General features: G+C 44.1%; 3 protein-coding genes across 4 annotated transcripts; 1 reads left to right on the forward strand and 2 right to left on the reverse strand.

Annotated features, from left to right (window-relative positions):
* Positions 1-711: 711 nt before the first annotated feature.
* Positions 712-2,834, reverse strand: LOC117651922 (CD2 antigen cytoplasmic tail-binding protein 2 homolog). Its single transcript, XM_034396514.1, has 6 exons — positions 2,502-2,834; positions 2,048-2,211; positions 1,785-1,950; positions 1,511-1,689; positions 1,238-1,418; positions 712-1,131 (listed from the first exon to the last, which is right to left on the reverse strand). The coding sequence occupies exons 1-6, from the start codon at positions 2,674-2,676 to the stop codon at positions 938-940; spliced, it is 1,059 nt and encodes a 352-aa protein (XP_034252405.1). The 5' UTR covers positions 2,677-2,834; the 3' UTR covers positions 712-937.
* A 286-nt stretch (positions 2,835-3,120) lies between these two features.
* Positions 3,121-9,362, reverse strand: LOC117651919 (elongator complex protein 3). Its single transcript, XM_034396506.1, has 9 exons — positions 9,221-9,362; positions 8,749-8,990; positions 8,466-8,669; positions 8,240-8,394; positions 7,868-8,156; positions 7,579-7,796; positions 3,934-4,066; positions 3,467-3,779; positions 3,121-3,376 (listed from the first exon to the last, which is right to left on the reverse strand). The coding sequence occupies exons 1-9, from the start codon at positions 9,237-9,239 to the stop codon at positions 3,303-3,305; spliced, it is 1,647 nt and encodes a 548-aa protein (XP_034252397.1). The 5' UTR covers positions 9,240-9,362; the 3' UTR covers positions 3,121-3,302.
* On the forward strand, positions 4,296-7,519 carry LOC117651918 (sialidase-like). 2 transcript variants are annotated; one of them, XM_034396505.1, is made up of 6 exons: positions 4,296-4,599; positions 4,688-5,287; positions 5,324-6,595; positions 6,680-6,837; positions 6,926-7,146; positions 7,235-7,519. In XM_034396505.1, exons 2-6 carry the CDS (start codon positions 4,713-4,715, stop codon positions 7,355-7,357), a joined length of 2,349 nt encoding a protein of 782 aa, XP_034252396.1. In that variant the 5' UTR covers positions 4,296-4,599; positions 4,688-4,712; the 3' UTR covers positions 7,358-7,519. The 2 variants fall into 2 exon arrangements, with proteins under 2 accessions (XP_034252396.1, XP_034252395.1); XM_034396504.1 differs by having other exon boundaries at positions 4,297-4,599; positions 4,688-6,595; positions 7,235-7,512.
* Positions 9,363-9,572: the final 210 nt, after the last annotated feature.

A 9,572-nucleotide genomic window follows, 5' to 3' on the forward strand; every position in this document is an offset into this window, starting at 1 on the left:
CGGCCTCCTCCGTCCCGTCGGCCCCGTCCCCGGGGGGCTCGGAGGGCGCGGGGAGGGCGGGGACGGGCCGCGTCCGGGGCGGCAGCGGCGTCGCGCCCCTACCGCGGTCGCTGTCGGCCTGGCCCAGCCTGGCCGTCGGGTCGGGGCGGCCGGGTGGTGCAGGGGCGGTGTGGCGTCGCGGACAAGGACGGCCAGGGACCACGGGCGCGCTTCGGGACGCGTCCCCGAGACGCGTAGCGCGTAGCTCGCCCCTGTTAGTCCAGTGGAGAGGCAGGAGGGGCGGGGGCGCTCGGAAACTTGTCCTGCAACTTTCTCCAAATTGAAACCCACCGCTTGGCGCCCCTGTTAGAGCTTGAGCCAGCGCGCCGCGCGTTGCGACCCCGCCGCGTCACGGCCCAGGGGTGCGTTGTGCGCTCTAGAGCCCCTCGTGGGGCCCCACTAGGCTAGGCCCCACAGCATCGGTATCGGCCAGTGGCCACTGTGTCCACGCCCCGGGCCTCAAACTGGCTGGGATGGGAATGGGAGATTGAGCAGGCAGGGCTCAGGGCAGGGCCTGGCCACCAACGGCCCTTCATATCTTAGAATTTTTCAACAGGTTTTCTCGCCCATCGTCAAATTGAATCAAAAATGAAATTAATCAATAATATCTTTGTTTTGTTCAGTTCAGCATTGGTTTGGCACAGGTACTGGGTAAAAAATAAAAGACATGAAATTTTTGACACAAAGTGTATTTCAGTCATGATTTGTTTTACGGAATGAGTTGAAAAGTGAAGCAAAACATAAAGAAACAGGTCGTAACAAATACAGAGAGATAGTCATAACAATTCATACAAAGGAGAACTATGTGATTTGATTCACCAAAAGGTGTGCAGAAATGCTTATGGTATTGCATTAATTAAAACACCAGGAAGTTTTTGACAGATAACAGGTGGCAGCTTTACAAATACAATTCAAAATCAACCCTCTTAATTGAGTAAAATTCACTTTCCCCATCGGTTCTTACTTTCCTCACCCACTCATCCCCCTTGAAGTGCCCCTCATCTAACCACTTCTGCATCTGTTCTGAGTTATGAGGACCGTTGATCTTGTCATCATCTTTCTTCCATTTGTATTCCCATGTTACTTCAGGTTCTGAAAAAAAAAATTCAACCAGTGCATCAAAACATACGAAACGTTTTGGAATACAATGCTTAAGCATTAAAAAAGAAAAGAAAAGAAAACCTTGAAGTTACTCTACCTTTACTGTATTCTCCATCTTCCTGACTGGCTTTTAAGTTAGATTCTGCTGTTGCTGCCGCTTCTTCCTTGCGGACTTTCTGTTCCTTTGCTTTTGTGTCAAAGTCATCTGCATACATGTCCAGTTCAGCTTCCACAGCCTTAGTTGGTTGTATCTTCTCTTTATTTTCAAAGGTTGAGATCTGAAACAGCAAATCAAAGTTATTAGTTTTGGCATGAAGAACATTTTAAAAGTACAGTTATCTAAATTAGAAAGCCAAATAAAATTATGTACCTGTTGTGAAATATATTCATACGTTTCTTGATAAATATCCATGTTACCAGTCCTACTTAAAATGCGATTTGCTATCTCTGAAAGATCTGTTACTGCCTGCTTGTCACCAGGATTACCAAGGTCCAGCCCTGCTTTCTTTCGGCGCAATCTTTCTGAGGCAGACAGGCTACCAGAACCACCTGAAAAAAGATTTGAATGAAAATCATAAGAAAAATAAATTTAATGTTGTAATATACAATTTAAACATTTTTTTTTTCTAAGAACAATGCCTTACCTAATCTTTGTAAAGCTCTTTTGACAGTTTCTTTAGGTTTCATAAACTCCAGAATCTTTTTGTAGCTGCCAATCTCATCAAAAGGTGACTCTGGAGGAGGATTTACTTCAGACAAATCAGCAGCAGAGGATTCTTCACCTTCAACACCTGTTTTGGCATTTTTTATCTAGGAGAAAGCAGAAAAGAGGTCAATATTGCAGTATAGATGTAATTTTCTTTTTCAAATGTTCTATGCTTTTCTTATGTTATTAAAAATTACTTACATTTACCCACTCCACATTTTCAAGCCAGTTGTCCCGAATCTCCTTATCTTTCTTCCAGTGGTAGTTCCCTTCTGTATCAAAGTGGCCTTCCTCCATCTCTTCATGCATGTTAAAAGGAGTGATGTGAACGCCACCTTCTTGAACAGCTAAACCCTCTTCCTGACCTAGAACACAAACAGTAAATCAGTGACGAAATATATCGAAACAAATATTAATCTGTGTGAGGACTACAGCACAGAAGAAACAGGGATCATCGCAACAGAAATACTAAAAGAGAAAGTTTCTAATTTAAATGAAGTAAAATGTTCTTTGAATTCAAACTATTTCTATCTTGTCAGTGCATTAGCCATTGTTAAGACATGAAGGGTGTCTAGCCAAGACCATCAGGGAGCCGGATAACCTCACTTAACGTTCTAAAAACGCACTGATAACCATGAAAACAAGAAAGACATACCCTCGATGTCGTCATCTGCAAGAATATCGTAATTCTTTTCGTCACCATCATCCTCCTCGTCGGAATCGAGAGAATTCTTTATAATTGCGGGTTCAGCCTTCTTTGGTCCATCTCCCGCCAGGTCCCTCTCCAAAATCTCCGCACTGGACATTTCATCGTACGTTCGCTTCGACATGATGGACGGCTAGAGCAGAACTACTGGCACAAAACTGGAGGCGATTCTTGGGGACTCGCACGTCAAAATCAATAAAGAAATGTGGAAAAACTCTATCAAAATAAACAACAGACTCCCTACTCCACAGGAGCATCAAAACATGTAGTCTGCTAGTGAAGGGGCTCCAACCCACACATAATTCAAGCACTTGATTTTATGGTTTTATGATCAATTCTGATGAATTCCTACTGTGAAATATTATTATCAATAGATTACGTGTAATATTTTGTCGTGAAAGTTCAATTCAGTTTCACAGGAAGCAAAGTTTGCTTCAGTTTCGAAGTTGCCGCACCTGATTTTGTATGGAAACTTTTTCATACCCGTGAACACATTGCGCGCGAAGCTCCGAATTCAAGAAATCAGTGACAGGTGGACGTGAAGGGTTTCTAAACCGAAAACAATCACTTCAAATCAATCATTTTATTTCCTAGTTGTAAATATCTTTAATTTATCTTACACTACATGACAGAAGGGCTGTCCTTTCCCCTCGGATGCTCAAATTCCATTTTTACTGTACAAAATCAACAATCACAGCAACATTCACAGCTCCGCTACTTGAAACGCGAAACAAGGCCCCGTTTGGCCCGTCAAAGCATCTTCGACATGTAGGGCCCGTCCAGTTCGTAGCCCATCTTTCGGTAGTAGTCGCGCGTGCCGACCCCTGGGGACAACCAAAAAGCAAGGAGGTAAATTAGCGAATCCCTTACAGGGTAGTTCCGAATAAAAACAGTGAAGCAACACAGCGGCTCACCGGAGATGACGGCGATCTTGGTGGAGCCGTGCTCCTCCCTGGCGATCCGCTCGGCCTCCTCCATGAGGAGCATGCCGAAGCCCTGGTGCTGGAAGCGCGTCGGGTCGCGGGCGTTGACGGGCACCACGCTGCCGTACACGTGCAGCTCGCGGACGATGGAGCACTGGCCGCCCACCAGCTCGGCCCGGAAGGTGGTTTCCGCGCAGCGTCGGAGGCGCAGCAGGCCCACGAGGATGTCCTGGGCCGGGTCCTCGTACGCCAGGAACGTCTCCCAGCCGCCGTTGGCCACGTAGTCTCGCCGCACCAGCTCCACCTAAGTCATTCACGTCAGCCGCTGCCATCAATAAATTTCAACGCGAAGAGGTGCCGTCATACGACACGTCATACGTAGAGCCCTATATAGGGCTCTTATTAGAGCTCTGAGGGCTCTTATATAGAGCCCTATATAGGGCTCTAGTCATACGTACCTCGTACGGCCGGATTTTGTGGTGGATCTCTTGGATGCCCACTTCCCTGGTTCGCACGTCGCGGCAATCCGTGCCGAGGTCCTTCATGCGAGCGAGCGCCAGTTCGCGCAAGTTGCCGTGCTCGACGCCCGAGCTGGAAGGGAAGACGAGCAGCGATTAGCAGGGACAAACATCTTTCTACATACATTTCAAGTCGCGGCCAAAACAAGGCGAAACGGAGAAGACCGGGCGAAACGAACGCAGCGAACCGGACGGAACCTCCTCCTTCCCCCTCCCCTCCCCCACCCACTATCTCTCTCGCACACCCATATTTGCACTGAGAACGGGAACGGGGAACACACCCGCACACGACCTCCCCGCCAAAATCCTCAACGTAGTCCTGCCTTTCAGTTTCACAGATAGTCAAGTGCACCTTCTCCGAGTCGTTTCAAGCGCTGCCGCCGAGCGCGCCCCGCGCAACACTGTGTGCAAAACGAAACAAACAAACAACACCACGCGCTGCAGTGGAGTGGGAGGGCCGTTCGCCGATTGGCGGCGTCGAGAAGGAAAACAACTTCTTGAACGCGCCACAAAATAAAATTCTACTAAAGAATAGGAGTTTCAGCCTAACGGCGTCTGAAATGACGCTGATGTAGCGCCTGCAACCCATTGTCCTTTCAGTTTAAGGTAGGGTGTTCATCAGGATTGTATCGAGAAATTGAGGTTAGTTTCCCTTTCGAGTGCCTTTGACTAACGAAATCCTTCTGAATTTCAGGTCCGCTGGAACTACCGTGGTCCCAATGGCGCAGAATAATCCTGAAATAATCGAGGTTCCTACCCCGCAATCTCGTCAAGTGAAAAGAAAGGGGAGTGATGCTGACCTCCACCGTAAAAGATTACGGACTGATGACAGCATGGACATAGAGGTAGTTCCAAAGGAGAATGAAGAAAAATATGCTACGAAAGAGGAGTTCAACATATGTATGGAGAGGATTTCAAAAATTGAGTCAAGGTTGGCCAAAATAGAGAAGACATTTGAAAGCCTAAAATCAGCATTTCTGGGGCCAAACCATCCATCAAGATCTGTGCCATCTTCTGTAAGTTCAGCTCCAGGCCCCTCTCGGCCACCTCCCAAATCATCCAACAGCGCTTCCACTTCTGTTGCAATGCCAGCTGAGGGGACACCCTCTTCTGCCACAAATTCATCAAAAGAAGCACCCCCCTCAGTAGCGCTGCCCGCCCCAACAACACACACTTCTCCTGCAATGTCAGCCCAGCAGACACCCCTCTCTTCTGCCGTAAAATCAGCCCAGCGGACTCCCCTAGCTTCTGCGGCAAGATCAATTCAAGGGACACCAAATTCTTCTGTTTCAAAGTCAGCCCAAGTGACACCCAATTCTTCTGTTTCAAAGTCAGCCCAAGTGACACCCAATTCTTCTGTTTCAAAGTCAGCCCAAGTGACACCCAGTGCTTCTGCTTCAAAGTCAGCCCAAGTTACACCCAATTCTTCTGCTTCAAAGTCAGCCCAAATGACACTGAATTCTTCTGCTTCAAAATCAGCCCATGTGTCCCCTATCTCCTCTGCTTCAAAATCAGCTCAAGGGACACCTGTTTCTTCTGCTGCAAAAACAGCCCAAGTGACTCCCATATCTTCTGCCGGAATATCAGCTCAAGTGACACCGATTTCTTCTGCTGGAAAACCAGCCCAAGTGACAGTGACACCCATTTCTTCTACCGCAAAATCAGTCATCCAGGTGACTCCTATTTCTTCTGCCGGAAAATCAGCCCAAGTGGCACCCATTTCTTCTGCTTCAAAACCAACCCAAAGGACACCACCTTCTGGCACAAAATCCTCCCAAGGAACATCTAATTCTGCTCAAAAGTCATTCATGGAGACAGCACCTTTGGGCAAGAAATCAACCCAAGGGATGCCCTCTATGGGCAATAAATCTGTGCAAGGACCATCCATTGGTGTTCGTCAAGCCCCTTCTGCCACAAACTCAGCGCAATCTGTGTCTTCCTCTGCATCAAATTTGATGCACCGGCCTGTTGTAAATTCGGTGCAGAGACAAAATGTAGAAACTATTGATGACGAAGTAACAGTTATACCAACTGATGATCCAGGAATAACAACTGTCTCAAACAGTTCTAATGCAAATATTCAGATCTCTTCGCGCTCTTCAGTAAGTGGTAACACTAGTGCTAAAACTACCAATGCAAAAGACCAACGTAACATTGGGCTGCCAAGGATTAACGTCATTCCTCAAAACGAATTATTAGCTGTTCATTCAGACCAACCCACTTCTGAGAGAAATCCGCATTCATACAACCAACAGAGGGCTGGATCTCTGGCAGCATCCAATGTTGCTCCACATCCAAGGTCGCAACAGCTCGCAAGCACTAGTTCATCATCAACCTCTGTAAGAGCTCAAACTTCGTCACATGAAGCAGCACAGAATAACATTAATGAATCATGGGCAAGTTCTAGTGCCTCTGACATGAATGACATGCCAGAAGAGGTATTCTGTCACATTCGTCCAAAGCAAGAAATATATGACAACCCAGAGAGTAGTACAATAGAAACTTCAACTAACAGACAGTTGGTGGCATACACAGATGGAGATTGCAGGAAAAAGAAGAATCATGATGTCTATGCAGCTGTTTGCGGTTACAGTTTGAATGGGTAAGGTTAAATTTGCTTCTCTCTTAGCTTCCTGAAGAAAATTTGGTCTATAACATTTTTGTTCTCGCGTTATTTTGTTTGCAGGACCAAAATTTACTGCGTTCCCTACATCAGCGATCTTCGACATCCATTCACACAAACTATGCCTGCTGTCAGAGCTAACAGGAAAATGGTAGAACTAGTCAAGCAACAAACAGAAGTTATGGCAGCTTATCTAGTCATCACAAATTTGGGAGGATCTGGTAACAAACAGTTGATTATCTTGGTAGTACTTGCCCTGCATTTCTCAGAGTTGTACAAGTAACTTTTGTCAACAATTTTTCCTTGCAGGTAATGATAGATTAAAAGTTGTTTCACGTTGTCAGAGGCTAGTTCAGATTATGAAAGGGTCTCTTGATGTGTACCCAGCGTTTAACACTTGCCAATGTGACCGATTCCCATGCAACCACCCACAGAGGTGGGAAACTTTAGATACCTTTGCTCATTTGCTCTCTGATGATTTACCCCGCCTTGTTTTGGCTACCAAGGGTGCCAGTGTCAATGTTGAATGGGTGAGTTTAGTATGAAGTTGCACTGCTTACAGTAAATAAATCCAGTAACTTCAAAAAATAATGTGGATATCTTAATTACATTTTCCAGTGCAACTATACACCATTTGATCAAGAAGAGAAAAAAATCACCGAGTCCCTCAAAAAAGAATTCAAGAAAAAAATATCTGAGCTCTTGAGCAGAACTACTCGCCGAAATGCAATGCTAATGTGAACTCAAAGATTTATTTAAGGTGAGACACATGCAGTCAAATGTATTTTAACAGTCTTTATGTAACTTAAGCTGCCTCATATTCCTATGCCATCTTTACTGATATCGCAAAGTATTTTATGGTATGTTAAAGGACTTTAAAATTTTATAATTTTAAAATAAATATTTATATTTATGTAGTTTAAGATTTGAAAATAAATAAATGTTAAAAAGCAAATTCTTACCTGACTAATGGCATGGGTATGTCTCGTTGTACCCGGTAAACACGAGTCCATGGAGGCACCAGAGCTAAGATCCGAGCAATAAGATCAACAAGTGTACCAGGAGGGTAACTCTTATAGCGACCGGTCTTCCAAAGCTCATAAAGTCCTGTTCCTCTGATGACAAGTGTTGGATAAATTTTCAGACCATCAGCTCTGAATGCAGGATTTTCAAAGAATTCCTGAGGGAAGATAGATATTAATTTTGCACTTACATAATTGACTGATTGCCTTATTTTTACAACCAACTTACAGTAAACTGCTCTACATCTCTTTCCAAATCAACATTTGGTAGGTCAGGCATCATATGAACAACCACTTTAAAACCAGCATCTTTTGCCAGTGAGAAACTCTCTGTTACAGCTCGTACAGTATGACCTCTGTTGGTATCTCTGGCCACATCTTCATAAACTGATTGGACTCCAATTTCCAAACGTGTACATCCATATCGTAGCATATCAGAAAGATGGGGCTTCAAACAATAGTCTGGTCTTGTCTCAATTGTTATACCTATGCATTTGACTCTGCTTTTCTCTGAGTACCTGTTAAATGGAAATTAATTTTTTAAGCAATGTTATCAGATTAATTTTAACATAATTTCTCATTTGTAGTGTAAATAACTTACTTTACTGCTTCTTCCACATTATTACTTGTGTGGCCTGAGAGTGCATCATGGAGATTCCTTATGAAAAAATCACGGTACTCTTTAGACAAACACATGAATGTCCCACCCATCACTATGAACTCCACTTTGTCAACACTGTGGCCCAACTGCTTCAACTGAACAGAAATAATTATTAATATTATGTTCCTATAATGTAAATAGACACAAAAATCAAGTAATTCCTTACTTGTTCCACCCGATGTCTAGTTTGTAAGTAAGGGTTGTAACGCGCCCTGATGGCTCGCATTGATGTTGGTTCATATCCTGTGTATGATTGAGTTGAATACTCAAAATCTGAGTCTGGTCCTCCAGGGCAGTACACACAAATATTTCCTGTCATATTTATGTGTGGACATCGATGTGGCTTACACATTACCGCTACCACAGCAATCTGAAGGTAAGAATAAATCTTGTAAGCACTGGAATGTTACATGTTATTTAACAAGAAAGCACATGTTTGGTATACTTACACCACTAGCAGTGCGAATAGGTTTTGCACGAAGTTTCGGGAGCAGTGTCTTTTTGCTCTCTAGAGGCACCGCCGCAATAATGTCAACTAATCGTGGGCTGCTTTCCAAGCCATATTTAGATGCTATTCTTGTTTTAAGTCGGTTCAAGTCTACATCACGTGATTCATTATGAGCACGTTGCAATTCCTGAATTATTTCTGCTACTGTTCGGACCATACGTTCCTGCTTTGACAGCTCCGCATCTGCATGACACATGACAATTAATAAAAGGACATGGGACAAAACAGTGTAAAGTAGGGAAAAATGACAAGCTCTATAGAAAAATAAGGTATTTTTTGAAAAAAAAAAGAAAAAAATGTATTATTTAATGGGTTGCAAACCCACAGGTGAAGGCATGTACAACTGAAGTCACAAAATACATATACCATGGGGTATCTTAACAGGAAGTGTAAATTATTATCGGTAAACGTACATTTTACAGGCTTCCCCATCTCGATTTCAGGAGAAGAATACGTCTATATCAAAACAACGCACATAACCAAACGCTTCACACAACATGAGTTCGTCATGAGTTTCATGAGCATCAGCGCAGTTTCTCATAGCACATGCCTCAGTCCAAATACGCCAACCTGCTGCAGTAAGTAACACTTCACGTCTGCTTTTCGAGCCAACCATGTCACGATCTTTTATTACAATAATTTAATTAAAAAAATGTTTTGCAGCAATTCACGTTTGTTTGTTTTCAGGATTTCTTCAATTTTTTTGATAGTTGGTGTGAACATTGAAATGCACTGTTGGCAGCATTCTTTCCTACGAATAGTGCC

The sequence above is a fragment of the Thrips palmi genome, unplaced genomic scaffold, assembly GCF_012932325.1.
Source record: "Thrips palmi isolate BJ-2018 unplaced genomic scaffold, TpBJ-2018v1 HiC_scaffold_6, whole genome shotgun sequence".
NCBI classification, from domain to species: domain Eukaryota; kingdom Metazoa; phylum Arthropoda; class Insecta; order Thysanoptera; family Thripidae; genus Thrips; species Thrips palmi.

Coding starts and splice junctions, on each gene's coding strand:
- LOC117651922 (XM_034396514.1), bottom strand. CDS start 2,676: ATGTCGAAGCGAACGTACGATGAAATGTCCAGTGCGGAGATTTTGGAG. Junction 1,951..2,047: donor AAAATGTGGAGTGGGTAAAT/GTAAGTAATTTT, acceptor GCTTTCTCCTAG/ATAAAAAATGCCAAAACAGG. Junction 1,419..1,510: donor ATGAATATATTTCACAACAG/GTACATAATTTT, acceptor TTGCTGTTTCAG/ATCTCAACCTTTGAAAATAA.
- LOC117651918 (XM_034396504.1), top strand. CDS start 4,713: ATGGCGCAGAATAATCCTGAAATAATCGAGGTTCCTACCCCGCAATCT. Junction 6,838..6,925: donor CACAAATTTGGGAGGATCTG/GTAACAAACAGT, acceptor TTTTCCTTGCAG/GTAATGATAGATTAAAAGTT. Junction 7,147..7,234: donor CCAGTGTCAATGTTGAATGG/GTGAGTTTAGTA, acceptor TACATTTTCCAG/TGCAACTATACACCATTTGA.
- LOC117651919 (XM_034396506.1), bottom strand. Junction 4,067..7,578: donor ATACCCATGCCATTAGTCAG/GTAAGAATTTGC, acceptor CTTCCCTTCCAG/CTCGGGCGTCGAGCACGGCA. Junction 3,780..3,933: donor ACAAAATCCGGCCGTACGAG/GTACGTATGACT, acceptor TGAATGACTTAG/GTGGAGCTGGTGCGGCGAGA.